Raw genomic sequence first — 26,406 nt, forward strand, 5'->3', positions numbered from 1 at the left:
TTCTCCAGTCTTCCAGTACTTATCAGCTGCTGTATGTCCTGCAGGAAGTGGTGTATTCTCTCCAGTGTGACACAGTGCTCTCTGCTGCCACCTCTGTCCATGTCAGGAACTGTCCAGAGCAGCAGCAAATCCCCATAGAAAACCTCTGCTGCTCCCCAGAATGGAAAGAATACACCCCATACAGCAGCTGATAAGTACTGGAAGACTTGATATTTTTTAAATAGAAGTAAATTACAAATCTCTGACACTTTGTAGCACCAGTTTATTTAAATGATGTGTTTTTTTTTTTTGTTTTACTGAACTACCCCTTTAATTTTGTTTAGTTTTTGCCGATCCCCATGGAAACTGTAATGTAAATGCAGCTTTACCAAAAAAAAAAAATCTCATAAACTCTTAAAATAGTTATAACCCAAAAAGCTGATTTATCAGCCGGTGACTTTCTGTGGACACATATTCTGCTCAATAGAAGAGAATAGGAAACAATGGCCCATAAATAACTATATAACTAATCCTTATATTTATCAGTAATTTTATAATATAGGTTTACAGAGCTGCTCTAGTGACTGGTGCGGACTGCGCTGTCCTCGCCCACCTTCCCTGTCATCATGAGAGCTGATTGTCCTGTTTTCTGTCACGTTTCCATAGTAATGTGAATGCTAATCACTGGCCTTGTGCCTCATCATCATCCTCATCATCGTGGTGGCCAGCACCTGACGCTCCCTCCTCACCTGCCTTACTTACTATGAGATGATTTCTGTGACATTTGCGCAGTCCTTTGATGGTGTATAATTGCTCGCCCGCCCGCCCGCCAACCCCTTGTTATTGTCTTACCGTCCTGATGACGTCGCTGTCTGTGATCTCGCTCTTATATAACAAACGCTCAGCACGGACGCGATCTGCTTCATCTTCTATTTCCAGCACAAATGCTGATGGCGTCACTAATGGTGAATATACATCTCTTCCTGGATCCGGCATCTCTGAAGTTTTTTTTATTATCTTAAAGGGACCATGTCATCAGAAAATGACTTATTGTGTAAATAAAGTTTTTATGTTCAACAGATTTTTTAGGAATTTTTGGTGACATTTTTCCTAATTTTCCATTTTTCTATCTATATTATATAATAATCCTGATATTCTGCAGTTCTCATTCTCACCACTGGGGCTAAAACTAAGCTGAGACTTCCTGCTGTGTCTGTGGTGGCAAGAGGAGGCTGCAGTGAAGTGATCTGTACAGCATTGCAGCGTCATGTGACACCAGTAGATAGAGAAAACAATAGCAGCTCCCTGTGGACTGACCTCTTCACAGGTCACGGAGCATGCTCAGTAATGTCTTACATTAATCTCAAGGGGACAGAGTCTGTCTATTGTCTTCTATGTCCATGAGGCTTGCTGTAAAGCATGTCACTTAATGCTGTTAAGAATAGCTCAAGCAAGATGGCCGTCTCCATAACAATGTACAAAAAGTGAAATAAAAAAATTACAGTCAGAAAATAGTTTTAGTATCTGACTATAACAGAAAATTTAGGTGACATCTTCCCTATAAGATTTGTGTCTTTGTGGATCTGATCATCTATACGGTCTGTCCCATACCAGAATACGCTTGTATTAGGCCTTGTCCTTATTGCCGGCAAATAAGAAACCACAAGCCTCACGTTTACAGCTCGGTGTCAGTGGTAATACAGCAGATGTCTGTGATCGCCCCGCTTATAGAAAGGTGGGCTTACCAAGAGACCCTCCTGCTGATAAAGCATACGGAGCAGGGACCGGGAACCCTCAACTTTTACAGAACTACAACTCCCATCATGCCTGGAGCCAAAGCTTTAGCATTCCCCATCCCTGATTTGGATTAAGTGCAGAGAACACTTGTGGTTGTTATATTATTTATTGCTGCCCCTCTTCACGTCCTCTTCTCTGTCCGTGTGTTGCTGTATGTGATGGACATGTATGGTAAATGTATCGATAGACTCCCGTTACCTGACAGGAGCCATAAAGTCGTCTTTAGCCTTTCACAGTGAGGAGCACTACAAGGCGCAGCGTGAGAAAAACCTTCATTGTTCTATTTATTGTTTGTTACTTTTACTTCTCTGTAAATTTTAGGAGGAGTTTGGATACAACGCCGACACCCAGAAACTTCTCGCCAAGAACGGAGAAACTCTTCTGGGGGCCATCAACTTCTTTATTTCCAGTGTAAATACTCTCGTTAACAAGACGATTGAAGATACACTCGTTACTGTCAAACAGTATGAGACGGCCAGGTAAGAAAAATAATAAAACCCTCTTATTATTCTGTTTGATTATTTATTTTTGTAAACCTCCATGTTTTAGGTATTATATAACTATCCCTTTAGTGGAGGTGTTCAACATGCTGAAGCCAGGCACACGCTAGTGACAAAAAGTGGCATCTAGAATGCAGTCGGCTACTAGTATAATAAGGCTATGCTTACACTGGGGCCTCTATTGGCATTTCCATAGGATTTGTCGGGAAGAATAGAGATGTATTCAGTGATTTCTTGTGATTAAGGAGTCCATTGGATGCCATTGGTTCTATTGTAAATGTTTTTAGCTTCCATAGCTGACTTGTTTTCAGTTTTTCCTCCTTTGTGAAGCAGCGATGACTTTTCTGTGACTTTATTCACACACGGCAGGTTTGATCCTCGATTCTCTGTTTGGTTTATAGAAGAGCAGAGTTTATTTTCAGTACTTTGCTCTGTTGTTCTTCGTGGGTCATTTGCATTATACACGCAGTGTTGTTGTTGTTGTTATTATCATTATTAGTGTTATTGGTGGCGCTGGTTTTGCTGTGTACATTGTAATTGCACATTATGAAATGTTTTATACGATCAGATAATTGTTGATATATTCTCTAGCAGATGCTTCAGGAGCGTACATGTCCGTTCTTGAATAAGTTTGTGCATCTGGTGGTTGTGTTAATCCTGGGCTCACACTGGGCAGGATATGTGAGCGAGAGCTAACAAGGTGTATACCTGAGGTGTGCCTACCGCTCTGTGCGGAGAGATTCTTTTATAAATCGGCCACATGATCGGACGTTCGGTTTACACTTTCTGTTTCCATTTAACATAAATATTTTATACACCTGACAAGGGAAAGCGGTCTGCACCAAAGCTTGGTAGAAACAGCAGAATTCACTTCCCATTGACTTCCCATTATTTAGGAAAAGAAAAAAATTGACAATGTATACTTTAAAAAAACAAAACAAAAAAAAACACACTATATATATATATATATATATATATATATATATATATATCATTTATTTATATATTTAGTGTTTTTTTTTGTTTAGTTACACTGTGTTTGAGTTTTTGTGTACAAAAACCAAGTGTGCACCCGGCCTAAGAGTAAATCTGCATGGGATGGAAACGCTTTTGCAATGGTCATTGCAACAAAAATTCACATTATGCGTATTTAAAGGGAACCAAGTTCTAGAAAAATTGATACGAAGCGAGCCAACTGTGCTAATACGGCCCCTAACGGTCGTCCCATCCATATATCCTTTGCCTGCGTCCTTGCCCTGTATAAGCTGCAAATGTACTGTGATAAAGCCCGATGCTGCATGCAAATGGGGGTTATCTGGGCGTTTCCTGCTTACGAAGTATACATCTCAAAGAGGCGGGCCCCGTGTAGTATTGTGCAGAGGCGGGCCCCGCGTGGTATCAGCGCTCTTCTCCAAATCCTGGTAAACCCCAGGTCCAGTGGAATATTTCTCCAAATGGCAATGTTGCCCATTTTCACTAGCTTTGTTCACACCTTGCAAAATAGTGTTAGTATATGTGCTGCCATGGTGAGCCCCCCTGCAGAATAGTGTTAGTATTTGTGCCGTCATGGTGAGCCCCCCTGCAGCATAGTGTTAGTATTTGTGCCGTCATGGTGAGCCCCCCTGCAGCATAGTGTTAGTATTTGTGCCGTCATGGTGAGCCCCCTGCAGAATAGTGTTAGTCTTTGTGCCGTCATGGTGAGCCCCCCTGCAGCATAGTGTTAGTATTTGTGCCGTCATGGTGAGCCCCCTGCAGAATAGTGTTAGTATATGTGCCGCCATGGTGAGCCCCCCTGCAGCATAGTGTTAGTATATGTGCTGCTATGGTGAGCCCCCCTGCAGCATAGTGTTAGTATATGTGCTGCTATGGTGAGCCCCCCTGCAGCATAGTGTTAGTATTTGTGCCGTCATGGTGAGCCCCCCTGCAGCATAGTGTTAGTATTTGTGCCGTCATGGTGAGCCCCCTGCAGAATAGTGTTAGTATATGTGCCGCCATGGTGAGCCCCCCTGCAGCATAGTGTTAGTATATGTGCTGCTATGGTGAGCCCCCCTGCAGCATAGTGTTAGTATATGTGCTGCTATGGTGAGCCCCCCTGCAGCATAGTGTTAGTATTTGTGCCGTCATGGTGAGCCCCCCTGCAGCATAGTGTTAGTATTTGTGCCGTCATGGTGAGCCCCCCTGCAGCATAGTGTTAGTATTTGTGCCGTCATGGTGAGCCCCCCTGCAGCATAGTGTTAGTATTTGTGCCGTCATGGTGAGCCCCCCTGCAGAATAGTTCAATATTTTTGGTCACAACCAACAATAATTTATTTTAATTGATAAACTAAAACTTTTTTCGGAAAGTGCAATACATGTAAATATAGTGACCTCCTCGTGTCCGCAGCTGCTTGTAGCTTTTACGTCCGTGACTCTCTTCCATTGAGGGAAGTTGTTTATACCTGGGTGAATCGGACGCTTCTCCAGGTGGAAGACGTCATAGAGCAGCTGCGGATTATGATTCAGCTGCCATTTTTAGAATCTGCGACAACTTGACTGTGAATGGGGCTGGATAATGCGATGCTGCTGTGTGGCTGTCAGCCCGGCGGTAATTATGCGCTGTCTCTGCTGGGTGTGAATGTTAATAGAAGTGCTAAGACTGGGCACGTCCGGGATGAGAGATGTTCTGCAGTTATTGGATTGCCTTCAGATTTCACTGTAAACAGGAAGCGATCGTGTCCCGGTCCACCTGACATTACGGCAATTATTTCCTGGCTTCACCTGTTACATCAGATGGAAGATTTCATAGCGAATAGAATGAAGTCATTGTTTATAATTAAGGGTGCGTTCACAGATCTGCAGCAGATTTGATGCTGTGTTCAGTTATTTAAATGAAATCTGCTGCGGATCCGGTAAGTGTGAACGTACCCTAAAGCTCCACAGTCCTGTAGTATAGGGTGAGTGCGTATCTGATGCATGTGAGCGCTTAGGATAGGATTCATTGGTAGAAAGCTCCTGGCTGGCGGGGCTCATCTCCTCACCTCAGGTTGGGGCTGTGGAAGAGCGACCTCGCAGTCTGATTTCGGGGCCGGCGACTGCTCCGAAGCTCCGTCAAAATTGTGACGTTTAAAGGAGAAGTCCGGGGAGGAGGTGGCTGAACATAACATGCACCTACCCTCCCGGCTCTAGTGATGGGGTCCCCCGTTCCCTGTCCCCTAGCTGCTTCCTGGTCAGAGCGGGGACCCCGGCTGTGACGTGTCAGCCCCGCTCCACCAGTCAGCAGCCAAGGTGGGACCCCACTACCATGGAGGGGGCTCTGAGGGCCTCAGTAACAGCAGTGATATCACCTTGTCTCCACTTCATATATAATCCTAGTATTGTGCAGAACTGAAGCTTTATAATTAGTGTGAATAAATCTAATCCGGCACTAATCGTTATTATTGTGGTGGTTTATGACAGGATTGAGTACGACGCCTACCGCACGGATCTGGAGGAGCTCAATATGGGGCCCCGGGATGCCACCACAATGCCGAAGATTGAGCAGTCACAGCAGATGTTCCAGATTCACAAAGAAAAGTACGACAAGATGAGAAGCGACGTATCTGTCAAACTGAAGTTTTTAGAGGAGAACAAGGTAAAACTAAATCCTTTATAATATGAAAAAAAATGGGGTAGGCTGTCATCACTCATCAGTGACTGCCACACGGAGCTTGTTGTCTTGTAGTTGCTGCCAGCGGTTCTTTGGTAACTACAGGAGAGCGTTGTGGTCATTCTTCCTCTGTTTACTGGATCCTGTAATAAGGTTTATTGGGGAAATTCCTGCAGTAAAGATTTTCTGCACAATTATATCCCCCCCATCCATCTTTCTCAAAGGGAACCCGTCACTAGGTATATGTGACCTTACATGAGGGCAGCATAAACTAGTGACAGAAATGCTGGACAGATTGGTGTATTACAGACATCATTCTGTTCAGCCGTTCTCCTAATATGCAGGAGAATAGGATTCTTGCCGCACCCCTCCCCCCGCCCTCCAGCTGCTGATTTACAGGTGACTGCCTATACACAGCATGGAAAGATAACTGCCAATCAGCAGCTGATGAGCGGAGTTTTCTGCTTCTCATGAATATCCAGGACTACTGAGCTCATGCACACAATAGAGACGACTACTTATTGTCCATGTTATTTAGGAGAAAATCTCTGGATCAGCTGCTCAGAACAATGTAAGGGATATATCATTCTGTTCAGCTTCTCTGTCTCTAGTTTGTTACTGAGATAGGACGGCATACAACTTCTTGACCCTGAGGTAGGACGGCGTACACCTTCTTGACCCTGAGATAGGACGGCGTACACCTAATGACAGACTCTCTCTTTAAAGTTGTTAACCACAAAACCACCTTTAACTTCAAGGGATAAAGGATATAATTATTTCATTGAATAACCATATACAGTAGTTTAGCTTTCAGTGGTGAATGTGATTATAGTGTCGGTGTAGGGAACGCATGGCTACCCTTACATGTACAGTAATCTATAAAGGTGCAGAGGTCAGAGCCGCAGATCTCCGCTGTGGGTAATATCCTTGAGCATCGCACGCCTGACCGATCCTGGTGCCCTTCAAACATGCCGCCAATTATGCAGTCATTTCCGGGGCTGCAGTTTTATGTCTTTTTGGCTACAATTCAGCTCGATTATGTAAAATAAGTGTTATTGGTATTTTTTACAACCTCTCTAGATTTTGTTGATAGGGGCCACTCTCTGCATTAGATAGCCGCTATCTTATTTATTGGAGCAAATCTGTACAGATAAAAAACATGTCAGGGATTGTAAAATAAATACTATTTACTATTACTGTATTATACTACAGTGGTACCTTGGTTAAGAGTAACTTGGTTTAAGAGCGTTTTGGTGTAAGAGCTCTCAGTTTTTGACTTTGTGTAAGAGCATTGCTTTGGTATAAGAGCTCCCTGTACTGGGTGGGAGGGGGAGTGGGGGAGGGGCAGGGTCTGCATAGCGGGGTCTACAGCCCTGTACTCTGACCCAGGGAGTCTCCCTCACCTTCCAAATCATAGCAGATCCACTTCAGGCTGGGGCTTACATCAGGGGACAGGACTGTGGAGGTAATCTCTCCATAGCTGTAACCCCTCTCTCCCCGGACAGAGAGATGCTGCTATACTGTGCCCACATCTGTCCTGCTCCTTCCTCCCTGCAGTCTCTGTCAGTCCTTGTGTTTCCCATCCTCTCCATTACCGTACAGTAACTTATAATATCACAGATTCTGCTGTTTCTGAATGTTTCATCTGTTTTACATGTTATTCAGAATAATAAATCATTATTTTTGGGGTGTGGAACCAATTGTCTGCATTTCTATGATTTCTTATGGGAAAATTTGCTTTGGTTTAAGAGTGGATTTGGTTTACAAGCGCCGTCCCGGAACGAATTATGCTCATAATCCAAGGCACCAGTGTGTGTGTATATATATATTTTTATATATATATATATATATATATATATATATATATATATATATATATATATATATATATATATATATATAATATATATATATATATTATAATTTATATATAATCCAAGGCACCAGTGTATTTAACTTTTTTATTTCTATACTGTTACTTTATTATTGCTATACTATTACTTTATTTTATACTATTGTACTATTACTGTACTATCAGCACAGCAGAACTGTTCAGAAATGATCGTATGTCATTAAGAGACATCTATATAACGGTCAGGGAAAATTATTTCCCTATTAAAATCAGAGTTTCCCTTTAAGACCGAGTATTGCTATTTTTTGTGCTTTATGGAGACAAAGAAATGTTGCATCTTATATATTTATCTATGATTCTGTACTGTCGTCTTACATTGCTGACATGCAGGTTCTTGAACGCCGTGTCCAGTAACGCCCCTGCTGTGGGGGGAGACCTTTCTGCTCTATACTTGGAGTCAAATCATCCAAAACCGACTTTTCTTTGTAAATCTCAGATCTTCAAAGAGGAAGGTTCATTGTCTGTGAGATGTCAGTGGTGAATGATCCGGTGGCGTTCAGCTGTACAAAGTAATAACACCTGGATAGAAAGAGGGGAAAATCCTGAACATTAGTCATAGAGCGGCAGACAAATTAGGTGAGAACTTCTAGTGTATCTGATTTCACTACAGTCTGACAAAACGTCATTCACATCGTCCCCATGTCCAACATTAATTTCACCTGGAGCTTCCAGAAATAGCATATTCTCTGGAAGCAGCTTATCTGTCTGAGAACAAAGGGATCAGGCATGTTGAAATCCACCATGACCAACAGTTCTCGCCCCTACATATGCTGTCTGGACTGGGGCGTCCCCCATGATCAGCCAAAATTTGGCTGGTTCAACCATCTCTAGTGTGGGCATCTGTAGTGTAGAGGGTCCTGCAGCTATTATAATTCATAGTAACCGTTCTGTACCCCTATTATGATTAGAATCCCCCAACCTGGGAACTCTTTCAGACAGTCTTACTTTCCACCTTCTGAGGGTAATAAGCTCCGGAGTCTCTATAAGACAATGGTTCTGGGGCTGCTGATGTGTCGCAGATCTGCGGCCTCGCTCCTTCTAGATGAAATAGGTTTTCCTGCAGGTTGGTAAGTTTTTGAAGTTTTTTCTTTGGAATTCAAACAAAATAGATGTTCCCCTTCCACCATGTGTTCTTGTCTGGAGATCCGTGCGTTCTGCCCTGCAGGAATGAGAACACGACTGACATCTGATGAGAGAACATGAAAGGAGACGCAATTACCTGCCGGAGGATGGAGTGTGGGCTATTTCAGTGATTGATTCAGACAAAGCCTCATTTATACATGAACGGCCATTATTCCTCCATAACTATTAGTTCTGCAGAGTGATCATGGGCATTTCTGCCTGACCCTTCAGAAAATACCGCTAAGGTTGTCCTGATAGTGATAGTGGCCTCTGTGTCCTGATAGCGATAGTGGCCTCTGTGTCCTGATAGTGATAGTGGCCTCTGTGTCCTGATAGTGGCCTCTGTGTCCTGATAGTGGCCTCTGTGTCCTGATAGTAACCTCTGTGTCCTGATAGCGGCCTCTGTGTCCTGATAGTGGCCTCTGTGTCCTGATAGTAACCTCTGTGTCCTGATAGTGGCCTCTGTGTCCTGATAGTGGCCTCTGTGTCCTGATAGCGATAGTGGCCTCTGTGTCCTGATAGCGATAGTGGCCTCTGTGTCCTGATAGTGGTCTCTGTGTCCTGATAGTGATAGTGGCCTCTGTGTCCCGATAGCGGCCTCTGTGTCCCCGTAGCGATAGCGGCCTCTGTGCCCCCGTAGCGATAGCGGCCTCTGTGCCCCCGTAGCGATAGCGGCCTCTGTGCCCCCGTAGCGATAGCGGCCTCTGTGCCCCCGTAGCGATAGCGGCCTCTGTGCCCCCGTAGCGATAGCGGCCTCTGCAGTAAAACAGTTTATTTATGGAAAATCGTGTTCAGAAACGCTGGAGGTAACAGGTGATGGCGGGGCCAGATGAACCAGCCGTCACTTGTTAGCGCTAATGTTTCCGACCATTTATTGGGTAAAGGAATTGTTTTACTGCACAATTATGGCCCAATTACACGGATCGATCTGCAGGAGTAAGCGAGCGCTGACCCATCCGGATCGCTAGGCTTTCAACATGTCGAAAGACATTAAAAGACAATGATCAGCCAACATCGCGCATGTCATCTGACTGTTGCCTTATATTACACAAAGCGATTATCGGCCGTAATGGGCACTAATCGGCCAAATATGGCCGATAATCGCTTTGTGTAATAGGGCCTTTAGTCATTGCCTTTTACCTTGAGGACTACTTGGTCGTACCATTTATTCAGCACCGCCTGTACTAGCTGGATGAACCGTTGCGGTTGTGATGACCACTGCTGTCTCTCCATAGTGGGCAAAAAAGAAGCAAATTACAAATATTCTGAATAGTAATTGTTTAGTATGAATGGGCAACAATTGTTTAGAATATAATGTCATTTTATGTAAGACTGATTGAACTGGTGCAGGTTTGTTTCAATGGAGACAGTGGGTTCAAATCCAATGCCCCTAATCTGTCAAACCCCCAACCACAGTCATCTTAGATGGGGAGGCCAACCTTACATCAACTACTACTATTATCTGTGCTTACTTATTATATACAGTATAAGTGACTTTCATTCAGCCATTTAGAGAAAAAGCACCTTGGTGTTCCGTGATGTAATAGTTATGTGGCGGGCAGGTAATTTATGCAAACCACGGTACTGTTGTATTTTGATGCTAGTAGAGTCACCAATGGCTGTTGGATGTATGTAACAGCTGATATTCTGTTATAAGAACCAGCCTCAGAGATAACTCTTATCCCAGCTGTTGAACCCCCTAGATGCCTCAATAACTACCGCAGCAACTAAGGAATTTACATGACCGGTCATTCCCTTTGTTACCCTGTGTCAATGATGTTTCCCATGGACTATTTAGGAACTAAAAAAGTCAATCATAATTACCTATAGTTAAATAAAATCACTTATAGCGTGAAAACAGTGATATGAATAACCCATTTGGTATTGCCATATTAAAACAAACTTATGTATGTTTTTTTTGTCTGTTTTTTTTTTTTAAACCCTCCTTAAACATTAATAACAGATAATCAAAGTCTTTTATATTCCACAAAATAGTAGAGATGAAACTAGGACTCGTACTGCAAAAAATAAGCCAATAAAAAGCTTCTCCGAGGCTGCGGTCACACACAGCGGTTTGGGGGGATTCGTCCTTCCTTTATATTATATTTCTGGTTCCTTTTTAAATCCACTTTTAGTTTAAAATTTGCATTGGCTGTTTTGTCTAAAATAAGAAAATAAATGTATATTGTGTCCTGGGGCCGTACAAAAATATGTATACTCAGCTACCTGCTAATCATGGAGGTCTGGAAAGTAGAAAGCTGAGTGATGGGTGGGGAACCAGAAGACATCACAGTTTGCACCATAAACCCAGGCAGGCGACAATTCCCTCTCTTTTATATAGCTGCCCCAGCACCATATCAAAAAATTACATATCTAGTATCTTTAGCATTTCAAAAAAACACCATAATGCACCACAAAAAAGTAATGCCTATTGTAAAATAGTGATGTAAAAAAGAAAACTGAATTGCTGTCCAGAAGTCTAAAGTAGGAAAAGTCCAGCAATGATGTGATAATTGCTATCAGTCCTAGAGAATGCACGGAGCATGGAGCCGCATGGAGCCGTCCCCGTCAGATCAGCCTCTGTCAATGCAGAGAAGCATAAAGCATTTATATCCTGTGGAAAGTGATTGGACACACTGTCTGATGAAGTGGTCATTAGAGCCATGTATCTATAGGTCACGGTGCCCTCCATGCCTATAGTAGTCAGGACTGCTGTAATTTATGACTACATTTTACATGGTGTCCAGAAGGCTTCCTAGCAACCCTCACACGCTCCATGTTTACCTACAGACTAAATCTGAATGAGTATACAGCTTTAAGTCCCCGCCTCTCTTGTAGTTGTTTCTGTATTGTGTGAGGATTTAGCTCCTCGCTGTGTTTACTTAGGTGTTTTGTGGCGCTAGTAACAGATATTGAATAATTACAAATCGCCTGGTTGTAGCTATAATAGAGGAGTCAAGTCTTCTGCGTAGTGTCGGCAGTGAGTGATCCAGTAATATTGTGTAGGTGTACACGCCACTTTTGCTTTCAGTAACAATAACAAACCAACCCCCCCACCCCCACCCCCACATTGAGGGGCGTAGTCTGTCTCACTTCGCTCAGGCCTGGAGGGAGAGTTCCTCCAGTCCCTTGGGTTCTGAGTACTGAATAGCCTGGGGCCTGCGATTGGAGTTCAAGAGCCCCTTGGGGACAGGTTATTCACCACCGGACTCATTTCAGATCCCTTTAAAGCAAGTCGCTCTAGAGAAAGAGAAGGTGGGGAGAAGTTTTTATTCACCACTCTTCCTTATAACAAAAAACGTATGGGTCTTTCCTACAAAAAGTTTTGGATGGAAACTTTGAAGTCGGCCATATTTCTTCTTCTTCCAGAGTGCTTTATAGCATCCACTAGATTTAGAGGATGCCTACTAGCACATACCAATCCATGCATCCCATCAGGGTAGCAGTAATCAAACAGAATCGGTGGCTGCATTTACAGTACAGGGCCCTTTCGTTCGGGTCTCACAAGAACCCAGGGCCTTCACGAAGGTTGTGCCAGAAATGGCGGAACATGTAAAATCAGTACCCTACCATGATGACTTCCTGATAGTAGAAAGTTCAGCCCAGGTCCTACAGGAGCAGATAGTGCAGGGGGCTGAGATGGAACATAAATCTAAGAAGCTTGGTTCCCTCACCTCAATGTGTCTTTCCCAGGGTATCAGGGTTCTCTGGATCACACTTATCTCCCTGACAGCCAGACACTCACTCCTGTGGTTAAATCTTCTCAATCTATCCAGGGGGGGGATAGAGTGGTCTCCAAGAGACATTGCCAGCGTCACCACAGATGCCATCCCACGCGGGTGGGGGCTTTCACTCCCAGCAAAATCCTCTCCAGGGTGCTTGGCCAGGCCACCTGTCCCATTCATCCTCCAACTACAAAGAACTTTATGCGGTGTGGCAAGGTCTATAAACACTGAAGGAGCCGTTAGCGGGCAAAAATGTCTAAACTTGCTCAGACAACACTATGGCAGTAGCGTATATAAACCAGCAGGGTGGCATGAGATCCTCTTAGACATATTTGTTGGGACAGACTTAATGGCAGTCTGTGGAACAAAATCTCTGCTCTTTCTCCTCAACACTTAAGGGGAAAAGAAAATCTGACCGCGGACTTTCAGGTATGCCACTGATTTCCCAACAGTGGATTTCTTCTCCTCCAGAGAAAACAGGAAGGTGGAAAGGTCCAAAAAACTACCCAACAGACGCTTCCTATAGAATTTGGGAAATGAGCTGGGGTATGCCTCCCGTCCCTCTCATCTCACGCGTCATCAGGAAGGCTCAGGCAAGTGAACCAAGGCCTCCTAGGCCAGAGAAAGCTGTCAATAGCTCAACCATAGTTGTAACCAGAGAGGGAAGACCTCCTATCTCAGGGGCCGGTGCTGCCCCCATCCTCTCCCAGGTGACAGCTGACAGTCGTGCTGATTGGTTCCCTTTTAAACACAAGGAAAAAACAAAAGGGCAAAAATAAAGATTGTCAACCAGCAAGTAACGTTACCCACACCACTACTTCATTGTCTAATGTTTAGTGTTCTTCTGAGAGATTTCCATAGCATTTCCTATAACCATAAAATGCAAACCAAGGTGACATACAGAGGAAGGTAAATGGGGAGCTGCAGACATGTATGCCATCTATTTCTTGCATGTATGAGTATAGCCATTAAAAGCTTCCCGGGCAGCCTATTCTGTCACTTGCTGTAGTAGTTGCCTTCTAGAGTGGCCTGTATTTTGGATATCTTGTAGGGCAGTGTCCCCCCAATCTGTGGCTCAAGGGCCACAGGTTGGGAACAGTGTTGTCGGGTGACTATAAATACCTGTTATAGAACAGCTTTTTAGTGGTAACTCTTCCAAACAGTGCAACGAGGATATCAGTGACCCTCTATTGTATTTGTACCTTTTCCTGCAGTTTTATGTATATAATAAACTATGCAGCCTAAATAATTACATATTGAGTATAGTGAGGAGTTTTATCAGTTGTTTCCCCCTTCTCTAGTTGTTAGCATATCCGCCGTCTGGGATAGCTGGTAGTAAGGAGGTGACATCATGCTGCTGGGGGCTTTCAAAGGACCGGGCTCATGTTGGGACAGAACAAAGCATTTCTCCTCCTGCTGCTGCTTAATGGTTATTAGGGGGACTCTGCGGTCTGAGGCTGCAGAGAACTTTCTGAGCAGCTGAACATGGTCGCCTTGCACCGTCTCATTACATTCTGGGAAAGTGTTTGTCTTCTCTAGTTGCTAAAAGTTGATTATAAAAACTTATTACAAATTATATTTAGACCTCAGAGAAAAAGCTTCAATGGGAGACAAAGAGCTTCACTTTATTCTGTGGAGAAGAAATCCTTTAATCCGACTGTACGTTACTGAGAAGGTCTCTTGTTCCCAAAGGAAAGGTTTTCCATCCACATGTGAGGAGATGGGATTTCATGTACTTTGCAGTCTCCCTTCTACTGCATTAGTAATAGGATGGCTGCTACATACAATATATCCATACACCTGGTTATATAGTAATAGGATGGCTGCTACATACAATATATCCATACACCTGGTTATATAGTAATAGGATGGCTGCTGCATACAATATATCCATACACCTGGTTATATAGTAATAGGATGGCTGCTGCATATAATATATCCATATACCTGGTTATATATACACCTTATATATACACCTGGTTATATAGTAATAGGATAACGCAGCATAATGCAGGGGAAAGAGGGTTCTGCTCAGTACAGCAGGTAACGCAGGGTCAGTGTCGGACCTGTCTGGATGGTGTCACAGTAAAGGGAACAACCTTTGTATCCCCCCAAAATAATCCACAGATCTATCAGTCATTTACAGTAACTGGTGTTTTATTTTTTATTTTTTTTAACGTTCTCGTCATACGGGGTGGAGAATATAAGGGGGACGTGTGCTTCTCTGTCCTGTCGGATCCTCTCCTGGGTTCTGAATATTCACCTTACATCATAGGTTACAGGCAGCATTGTGTCTCTTTGTCTATTTATCTAATTAATATTCTCATACAGATTTATATTTTTTCTTTCTAGGTTAAAGTGCTTCACAATCAGCTTGTCTTGTTTCACAATGCCATCGCTGCCTACTTTGCCGGAAACCAGAAGCAGCTGGAACAAACCCTGAAGCAGTTCCATGTTAAATTGAAAACCCCGGGAGTGGACGCTCCGTCCTGGCTGGAAGAGCAGTAGTACAACCAGAAGCAGCAGCGAGGCGATCTCTCATCAGGACCAATGCATTAAATATGATGAAAGGGGCTGGGATTCTACAATGATCTTAATGATTTCTATACACAGACCAATGTCCGTTTTTAATACTCGATCGGGTTGTTAATGAGGAAACCGGACGTTATGTAAATGTCGGTAATTGTCTGTAATTAGAGAACACTTCTGTTTCTTTCTGTCTGGGGCAGCAGACTTCCATTAGGCCCGGCTCACACTGCGTTTTTACTGTCTAACGGATCCATTTTGAAATATATTACCTTTAACATGCACAACAATGTGGTCGGCAAAGTTTTTGTGTACTTAAAAAAAAAAAAAAAAAAAAATGCAGCTGCTTTGATCCGTGTATTGGAAGTCAATGGAAAAGCAGATCCAAATGCATCAGTTTTTGCGTCTGTTTTTTTCCTCCATAAAACGTATACATTAAACTGACTGCAAAAACTCAGTGTGAACCCGGCCTTAGGATAAAATAAAAATGTACTTTTGCACTTTGAGGCAGGGCTGCATACATAGATTTTTGTCATGTGACCTGATGATGCTGCGTTTGGCTGTAGCATAACCTCATACATCATCGTGGGGCTTTCTTCTGCACCCCCATAGTTACATGAGGATTAAAGAAATATGGAAAAGACATTAAGCCTATAAATTGCACAAGTTGTGGCATTGTAGCAAAATGAGACTTGTAGCTGCTGCAAAGAGACACAAGAAAGTCTGTATGCAACCCATGCCTCACCAAGAGGGAGATGGCGCAGCTTGTGCCTCACCGGGGCCAATGTAACAAGTCAAAGGAGAGTTTTTGATCTATGAAATGTCTTGGGAAGGTTCTCTTTAATATAAAAGTTGTTTTTAAACAGAATTGCAGTTATATTGCAGAGTGTAACTATAACCTATGTACAGTCTTTATAGGGCGCCAGTTTATTCTTCTTGGATTGTTCTCTTGTGTAATTATTGGGAAGCGGTGAGGAATACGGGCAGGACAGATTAGTGTGATCTCCAAATCTGTATGAAATCTATAGTGATGAGAAGGGTGATGTAACTAACGCTATACTAGTAGTTTAGGTATCACCCCGGCCCCTGCTCTCACCCCCTGTGCAGTAGGTCATCCATTCTTTATTTCTACCTTTTACTGCTGAAAAATTTACAACATATTGTAAAACTGCAATGGGCTCCTATTAACAGCTGATGGACAGGTCAGACCTACTAAGCTATGGGGCCAGCTTATAGCCCAGTCCAATGACACTGCAGCTGTTGTATGTTCAGCATATGAAAATATATTACCTGTAACCTATCACAGATATACTCACATAGACACGTTCCAGGCCTCAGTGATGACAGAACTAGACATGCCTGCCTGAGCATTGTGGGAAGCCCTGCCCTAAAGATTTCACCCCCAAGTCTATGACTCTCGGGATCCCTGAAGTCTATGAAGGTGGCCGATCGCCTGACACTCAAGGCTTAGCTGATTTATGTTTGGTGTTTCTTTAAGTAGTGAAATCTTTACACAAGGGAACAATGCTCTCATTATACATTGTGACGTGTACCATATAGGAAAGCAGTGAGGATAGAAAGTGCTCTTGAACAAGCAGACTGTTTACATAGAGAAGCGCTAATAATTCCCTCCTTACAGGTAACTTGTCATGTAGAGAGGGACCCCGGTGCCTTAAGGCTCCACATTGCACTCCAGTAGAACTCCATAGAAAAGCTCTTCTGTTCCGCTATTTTCTTGGACCCAAATCTATGTGCCTGTGCTACTAGCTGAAGAAAAGTCCGGGTAATGGGGATATTTTCTATAAACCGTACTGGCCTTAAACTATAATGATGATCATGTGCCTTTTACACTATGTGACCAGCTTGTTTCTCAACTGGACTTTTAGCTGATGATTTTGTGTCCCCCTCTCGGCGTGGAGCGGCCTATAAGTGCACTATTCCTGCTTGTCCAGGCCCAGATTGGTAGCTGCCGTACCAGGCCATGCCGAGCGCTCCTACCTTCTCGTTGGGTTCATTACGTTTTCTTGTCGGCAATGGTTTCTTTTTATCCTGTATCATGTTCTCCACTTGGAGAAGCTGCATTCCTCTGTGTGTTATTCTGAGTATATTCTACACAAATTGACTTTATTTACAGTATTTACTCTATTAAACCTATTGTGTGATTTGTGTATCATATGTGAAATAGTCCTACAATGCATTAGCTCAGATGGTTATTATTAGTGTCTATTTACATTATGTATGATATATTTTCTATTCTTGAATACTGTTCTTGTAATAATAGATTACTATTAACCCCTTGATTTGGCTCTGTGTGAACTTTTTTTTTTTTTTTTAAACATAATAACAATACCCAACAGACAGAACAGATTGTGGTTTCACTGAAAAAGAGGTAAATCATACATTGCAGGTGGAATACGGAACATACACAGTCACCTTCTGACCACCAGCTACTATCCGTAGTACCCATAGAACGATAGTGGTTAGTTACAATCATTACTACAATTGTTTGCTCCATCTGACCCTGATGTGCAATTACACTGGACGATTAGTGACTTACAGCACCAAATAAACAATGATTTCTCATTGATCGTTGCTGCATTTACATGAAACAATTATCATTTCAATACAAACGCACAATAATCGTGTAATAGGGCCCTTAGTTCACGGCATTGTTCACGTGCTTTGATGACAGTACTTGCACAGTCTGATGGTGCGTACAGAGCTGGACACCAGCAAGGATACATGGTTAGGAACATAACACAATAGATTTAAAGTCCTATTACAGCTGCCAGCACTCGTTTTCTCTTCGTTCCCCGCTCACTGCCACCGATATTACACACGGCAATCGCTGATCCTCCGGGCAGCCCAAACGATATAGCGGCGGCAGCAGATCGCTACTATAGAAGTCCTTTGTCTTTCAACATGTTGAAAGACAAACAACTTCAACGATCAGCCAACATGAACGATGTCGGCTGATCGTTGCCTCCTATTCCACGTGACTATTATCGCCCGTAACAGCCAATAATCGTTCCGTGGAATAGAGCCTTTAACGTTTGCTATAGATGCTCGCCATTTACAACCATCTTCAGTGCTTTACATGGACTTGATAGCTCCAGAACAGTTTTTGTTGTTTCAGGATCATGCAAATGTTTTATCCTTCGGAAAATGCATGAAGTCATGGAAATAGTAACAATGGCGAGAGTTATTACCCAATGAAAACAACAACATTTACAGTGTCACTTTGAAAATGGATATTCTACTATAAAGGCTGAGAACACTAAATATGAAATACATAGAAGCGTGCGCATGTGTGTGTAATATATATATATATATATATATTTATTTCTATGCGCCAAATCTACTGCCCTCATTCATCAGGGATCTATGAACAATGTTCTCCCAGACATTAGTGATTTAATTGACCGGTGTGACCAGCGCTTTATAGCCGTGAGGAGTAAATAAATACATTACAGCAAAGTGTTTGAAGTCCTGGTGAAACTAGTTGTAGTGACTGAGAGTTCTCTGTAGGAGCGGGTTTCATTCCCTGAGATATGCAAATCTCCTTACGTGTGAGAATTCGCATTAACCGAGTCACTGCCAAACTGAATGGTAGTTTCACCTGCAACAACCCTGATTTGAGTCATTAAATTGAAATAGGTAAATAGAAGGTAATTGTGTATTCTCACATCTTTGTTATCTTTTTTGCTTGGAGTTTTGTTTCTGTGATTTTAAGGAAAATCACATAAAAATACAATATGGCCTTATCAATACACCCTATAAACCTAGACATGCTATTGAGTATACATACCTGGGAAAATAGGTTTATTGAAAATGAGTAGGTGTGAAATTGTTGTGCGGTGGCGTTGGATGTCCTCTCAGGAGCAGCAATTGGCTGGCTATCATTCAGAAGTCACATGTAAACATAAAAGTAGGTGCCACGGCCCAAATCTTCAAGGCAACGTGTCTAGGGCTACAAGGGAGGACTGGTTACATGTCACAAAGATTACTGGCTTGCATATAATATAACTGGAGTGTTGTGACAATGCACAATTGTGACAGTCACAAAAAATCCACCTTTCATAGACTTTTGCTTGCATGCGTGTTTGCCGACATCCAGCATAATGCAAGTTGTATGCAGACTTTTGGCAATTTGGCTTTTTTTCTTTTTACAGCCTTCTAATCTTGGTGTTAGTGTGAGTGCCCAGTCCGTTTAACACACATGAAGCTCTTGAAGAATTATGTTTACACCACTTTTTCACCAAATTTAAGCTTAACAATACTCCACTCTGTATCTGTTCTCCTGTGCTTCTGAGTAACCTGTGACTGAATCATCACACCAACGTATTCATAAAAAATAAATGACCAATAAAACTTCATCAGATGCATAGTAGTGTTTGTAAGTGTTTCCAGCCGCATAGATTGCTCTATACAAGTGTGGCAGCCATCGTGCTTTTCTAGGACAACACTCTAGTATCTTCCAATGTCTTGCATAAATTTCTATTCATCGAGGAATGTACGTAAGTGGCCAGTCAGAAGCCACTTAAAGGGGTTATTCAGGTTGTGTGTAGTATTTCAGTTGTTAGGATAACCCCTTTAAAAGTAGCTGTCCTTTCTGCTGCCAATCTTTCCAAACTTCCAATTGAGAAGAAAATTACGATAATAGAACACGTTTGTGATCCTTAATATATAAAGTGCTAGGAATCCAAAGTTGCGCCCCTAATCCCTCAGTACTTGTTATCACAGTCGGGGCAATGTGGAGCCAAATTCCCCCCGCCCCCAAAAAAATGCACGTTCCTGGGCCACATTGTGGTCACCCTGGTTGTATCACTTGGTGGAAAGGGGTAAAACTGAAACCTGGGGTAAAAACCATTAGAGAACCTGATCCAAATACAGAACAAAGCAAACACCTACACATCACCTCTTGCTTTATCACCTTGGAGCAAATGTCGTGTTTAATAGGAATATTTGGTACATTGATTCACTTCAAAGCCTTTTATCAGAGTAGCTGCAGAGCTGGAAGGGTGACTGATATCCGGCTCTACACCAGTTGCGTTTAGCTGTCGTCCTCCAGACTTTGTCCACATAGAGGAAATACAGTGACAACCTGCGTCTGTTTACTCAGCCACAGTGTATGCTTTGCATGGCGTCTTTCTATCTTAAGGAGTCAAGTACCTTTCAATGTGAAAAACATGGCCGTGTGCTTGGCGATCGTATATAAAGTAATTAGTGTTCTGAAAATACAAAGAGCATTTCATCAAAATCATCTGCGAGACCTGTCAGGGGCCGTAATATGAAACATTCTGGTTTATCGACGACAGCAGAAAAGCATAGAAAGTTTACCTGTAAGGTTAGAGGACCTCCAAGTTGCTAGTAGCGTATTGTTGTACCATGTTAGCCATAGAATTCAGTAGAATAGAGAAGAAATCAGGCGATACCTTTTGGAGGCTGAGTATATTTGATTGTAAGCTTTCGAGTCTAGCTCCCTTCGTCAGACAAGATGTTATACAGAAGGGTGCTAGACTCTGGAAAGCTTACAATCAAATATACTCAGCCTCCAAAAGGTATTGCCTGATTTCTTCTCTATTCTAGAGGACCTCCAGGAAGACTACTCTAAATACAGAGAAAAATTCTGGACTTTAAGCTTTTGGACTAAACCGTCCAGATGCTGATTTATAATCTTTATCTTAATGGGGTGTTTTAGCAGGACACTTTCTATATATCTGCCCTGGGAGGGGATGAATAAGCTGGCTCTTAGAGTCCTTTTATACGACTCGATATGGGGCCGTCTACAGAAGCAAATCGGCAATCATTTTCAGTGCCTTCACAAGGCACAAGTAGTCAAGCTTCCGGGCCGCACCAACAATCCCTGTATCGTTCATGTGGCCATTTAACACATGGGAGATGTGCAGCCGGTATATGATGATTTATAGACCTGCTCAAAAGATCAACGAGTAGGCGTTTTCCCGCACCTCAGCTGATTGCTGACACTTTTACACAGACCACAGTCTTGGGACATAAGACTACAGGTATGTTCAGCCAATCGGAGGCAGGACACTACGACAGCCATTGATTGTCTCAGCAGGCCTATGATGTCACATCCCTGAAGGCGGAGGGGGAACACAAACAGAAGTACGGGAGCCAGGAAGGCAATAGCTGTTGTTGTTTTTTCACCTCCTGCCGAGGGATATATGTAAAAAAATATTCTGCTTTTAACACCCCCTTTAAACTGACAGAACTGGGGTGTGGAGTCTAAGCCCTTAACCGCCAAAAGGAGTCATGGATTTTGCTGCAGGAAGATCGTCCGATCTCTGTGATGGCAATATTGCTGATACTGAAGGAACATAGTCAGGAATAGAGCTCTGGATGATGCATCAGGGATTGCACCTACCACAAACTGGCATAAAGTCGAACAAGTTTTGCAACCCGTTCACCATGTGGACAGAGAGGGGGTATGGCATTTATTAATATTTATAAAGGTTTTCATCTTTGACCCACACACCACACCGCCACCTCTCCCCCCCCCCCTCTCTTATAGGCCAGTTACCTGTTATTTTGTTTGTGCCTTATGCTTTACATATTGTCCCAGCATTGTACCTTATTGCTCACAGCTTTCCAGGTGCGCATTGTACTGTATTTACAAAAAATATATAAATTCAGAATTAAAGAAAGAAAAACTATTAAGATTTTTGCCTGAATTTGGCAAAAATTCAGCTTAAAATTTATGCCAGCTCAGAGATGCTCCTCTTGCACCTCTTTCAGTTAGCTATTAAAAGGTTACTGAGAACTATGACTTTCTATCCCAAACCTACGAAACCTTTGAGGAGCCTTGAGACAGTGACTTGTGCATTGGGTGCAGATGTGGTTTTGCCCGCGTGTGATGATTGTGACTCTGTACCTGACCCCTCTCATTTTGGAAGGTTTGGCTCTGAGATGTGCCAGGGGGTAATACCTTATCTGCTCACCAGACAATCCCTATAATCTATACCTTCAATTATTGCTACTTATACGGCTATTTTAGTTTCCTGTCATACTTGGTGGAAGCCCATCTCATTTTGCTATGGGGCCCTAGGAATTCTACTTCTACCTCTCTATAAAAAGATCAGAAGCAGACAGAGTTACAGTACTACAGATCTCTATGGGTGGTGTGTGATGAATCCATATAACATGGTGCATGAGGGGAACCAGTTTTTAGCTATTTGTGCTTTTTCTACTGACACTATTCGCACTATGTGAATACACGTTCCTCATTGACACCATAGATGGAGCAATGTCCAAATGAAATAAATAATTATTCACATATGTTCCCAGTAAATTGCTTTCTGATGAGGATGTTCGTATGTAAATGTTACATTAGCTCTACGTGTGATTCCGCTTCTCTCTCCACAGATAATCTTGCCCTCCTCTTCTCTATTACGATTCTTCATGAACCGACATCGGAAGATTGAATCGTCTGGATGCAAAAGACTTGTCTGAAATCATTTTACTTCTTACTAATCATAGTCATCTTGCCAGAGACCTGGGTCACCAGTGCCACCATAAAATGCTCTTGGTGTGATGGAGACTTTCCCACCTTCCCTCCATCATTCCGGAGTCTTGGTCTGGTCCTGGTGGTCCTGGTGGGATCCTGTGTGTGTTGCTATAACAATTGTGATGTGAGGAGCGTTAACTGTGCCCATTGCCTGGACTACTACCTAATGAGTTCACGGCTGTTTAGAGACGATCATGGAAGGCTAAGCTGGTCTATTGTCTTCTCCATCTGTGTACGCTCCTTTGTAACACACTAGAGCCGCTCAGTAAAATATTTACAGAACAAACACGGATTCTCAGCCCCATTGATTATCAGACTAATTCTCAGGAAATCCTGTGTAGCCACACCAAATAAATCACCTCCAATCCCTCCTCCCTTTCCACCATTGTCAGATGCCCATGGTTACATCACACAGACAGATTCAACTATTGGAAATCGGTTGATAGGCTTAATAGCGGTGAATATATTCTAAGTCAAATACCCATGTACATTCCATACTAAGGCCTCGTTCACACGTCCTGGCCTGTATATTCTTTCCTATCAACGTTCACAATCCGTATTCTTTAGCATCTGTGCATCTGTAGCGCATGCACAATCTGTATTTTGATTGCGGATTTGTACTGTACTAGTTTAAATAAAGTAGATTAGGCTAAAAAAAAAGATGTAATCTGTTTGCCTATTGCAGATCCGCATTTTTTTGCTGATGGTACAGAAGCCAAAAGGTTACAATCAGTGTCGGACTGGGCCACCGGAGGGCCGGAGGATCCTTTGGTGGGCCCCTCCCCCACTCCCTGTCCAGCAGCTGGGTCCACCCTGTCCAGCTTCCACCAGACACCTCGTTCCCTGATTCCACCCTGTGACTTCTCGTAGACCTGCACTTCTATCATAAACTTAATGTCAAGCGCTACGGATCTGTTGGCGCTATGCAAATAAATATTATTATTATTATTATTATTATTATTATGGAGCATTTACACAGAGAGATTTATCTGGCAAAATTTTCAAGCATACTATAAACAGAGAAAAGGTCATAAAGGTAAGACTCACAGAGGGCCCACGGCTGACAGAGGCCCCACGGCTGACAGAGGGCCCACGGCTGACAGAGGCCCCACGGCTGACAGAGGGCCCACGGCTGACAGAGGCCCCACGGCTGACAGAGGCCCCACGGCTGACAGAGGGCCCATGGCTGACAGAGGGCCCACGGCTGACAGAGGCCCCACGGCTGACAGAGGGCCCACGGCTGACAGAGGCCCCACGGCTGACAGAGGGCCCACGGCTGACAGAGGGCCAACGGCTGACAGAGGGCCAACGGCTGACAGAGGGCCCACGGGTGACAGAGGGCCCACGGCTGACAGAGGCCCCACGGTTGACAGAGGGCCCACGGCTGACAGAGGCCCCACGGCTGACAGAGGCCCCACGGCTGACAGAGGGCCCACGGCTGACAGAGGCCCCACGGCTGACATGCTCAGAACAACTGGTTTGCACAGTATTTATCCTGGTAAACTGGTTATTACTAGAAAAATTTGCTCCATATCCAACTAGTATTCCAATATTTCTGTTACTTTTTCAGGTAAAAATCTAAAAGCGTAGACACGGACTCAAATGTACGTAAACTGTCTAATTCTTTGTAAATCTGGCCATTGTGCTAACCAGGTTAGCGTGTTACTAACCATTGGTGTAAGGCCCTATTACATGGGGCAATTATCTGCCAAATCAGGCCAATTCAGATAACATATGGCCCAATGTAATAAAGAATGATCAGTTGAGGAGCCGTCATTGGCCGTCATCTGCGCATTGCTCAGTGTAATAGGTGCGCGGTCGGAAACTGACAAGAAAATTAAAAATTCACCTTTACTTATAACAGTACAGTACGGTACAGATGTCAATACAAAACAATGAAGAGGCGACAATAACGTGTACAATCAGCATTTTCTCTGGATGTTCTGTATTAGATAACATCCGGTAATAAACCCCAGTGACGGCCACACTAGAGAACGGCACATTCTTGGGATCCACCGCCGCACGTGCCACCACCGCTGTTTATTAATAATACTTGGTGAGTAACTTTCGCATCAGTTGCTATTACTAGTAATATCCTACTCCAGCTCCTGTACATGGTGTCACAACTCACAACAAGCCGTAATACCCGAGGGCAAAGCCTTGGAACCTTCTTGGTGGGGTCCTGTGTAACTAGTGTAATGGCTGAATGTATTGTCATCACATCTGATCTTACAGCTATAGTCATAGATTATCCAGGTACAGGTATTCCTAAAATAGAAGGGATTGCTGGGGTGGTATCTAGTAATATAAGCATGTCACAGTATACGTGTGACCTCCAGATAAATACCTGAAGCTATATTACTACCTTCCAGAATGTAGATAGTACCGCCGTCATCTATAATACTGTGCAAAAGATTTATCCAGGAGTGAACAAAATGCTGCAAAGTAAGAACGCTTTCCAGCTGTAGGGGACCAGGGAGCTCTGAACAGAACCCGGCCCAGTGTCCCTGCCGACCTGGACAATCTGTCCTAGCACCCCTACCTGGAGGGCGACCATGAAAAAAACTATAAAAATTGCTCGGTCATCATGACATGGGGTCATTGTCCGGCGGTAGAATAAAAATGTGATACTGTTAGGGTAGAGGTACATGGTCTGAATGGGGTGGTTCCTGCAGTACTGTATGTGTTACTGTTAGGGTAGAGGTACATGGTCTGAAAGGGGTGGTTCCTGCAGTACTGTATGTGTTACTGTTAGGGTAGAGGTACATGGTCTGAAAGGGGTGGTTCCTGCAGTACTGTATATGTTACTGTTAGGTGTAGGTAACATGGTCTGAATGGGGTGGTTCCTGCAGTACTGTATGTGTTACTGTTAGGATAAAGGTAACATGGTCTGAATGTAGTGGTTCCTGCAGTACTGTACGTGTTACTGTCAGTAGTATATGCATAGTATGGATGGAGTTTTGTGAGTTATAAAAGATAGATTCCGTTTTAGAGATCCTTGTGACAAATCTAGCATGTGTGAACATAAAAGGGTAATATACTAATAATATTAGCTGATAAACCAAGAATAGTGCACAAATGTGCGATCCAAGAATTATCAGGCAACGTTCTGGTCGCACATCGAGCTTCTTAAGACTACGTTAAATAAACCATGACGCCAAAGCTGTGTACGTCCTCCATCTTAGAGTAACTAACCTCTCCTGTTCTTCTCTTTGCTGCCTGGAAGGACGTTCTCTTTGCTGTCAGGACGTTGTCTGCAGTGGTGCCGGGGGGCACAGGAGGGGAAGGGTCTGTACAAGGGCTGATCTGAGGTCTATAGCAGGGGCGTCCTGGTTTGGGCTGTGTTCCTTTGATTAGATGGTTCTGGTCTGGGGTCTATATCCTTAGTGTATATGGTCTGGGGGTCTATATCCTTAGTGTATATCAGCGTTTCCCAACCGGGGTGCCGCGGCACACTGGTGTGCCAGGAGAACCCGCCAGGGGTTCCCCCGGGATCCCGGTGGGAAATGTGCGCTGTCACTTTAAGCATCCCGAGAAGCTGCGACCGCGCAGCTTCTTGGGATGCACAGATCACTTTGATGTTCCGCCCACATTGTGAGCGGGTGGAACATTAAAGTGAGCATAATGTAGGAGCAGGAAGTGTCGGCATCCTGCTCCTACATTCACTCCCATAGGCTGCCGGCGCTTCATAC

At 43.5% G+C, this 26,406-nt stretch overlaps 1 protein-coding gene across 6 annotated transcripts in view; it reads left to right on the top strand.

The window, feature by feature from the left end:
• ARFIP1 (ARF interacting protein 1) overlaps window positions 1–17,486 on the top strand; it is a 65,063-nt gene extending 47,577 nt beyond the window's left edge. For all 6 annotated transcript variants that reach the window (XM_069978699.1, XM_069978703.1, XM_069978700.1 and 3 more), the window contains 3 exons: window positions 2,098–2,255; window positions 5,712–5,886; window positions 15,013–17,486. In XM_069978699.1, coding sequence (XP_069834800.1) covers window positions 2,098–2,255; window positions 5,712–5,886; window positions 15,013–15,168 — 489 coding nt within the window. In that variant the 3' untranslated portion in view covers window positions 15,169–17,486. The remainder of the gene's footprint in view (window positions 1–2,097; window positions 2,256–5,711; window positions 5,887–15,012) is intronic.
• Window positions 17,487–26,406: the final 8,920 nt, after the last annotated feature.

Source organism: Dendropsophus ebraccatus, chromosome 7 (genome assembly GCF_027789765.1).
Source record: "Dendropsophus ebraccatus isolate aDenEbr1 chromosome 7, aDenEbr1.pat, whole genome shotgun sequence".
NCBI lineage: Eukaryota > Metazoa > Chordata > Amphibia > Anura > Hylidae > Dendropsophus > Dendropsophus ebraccatus.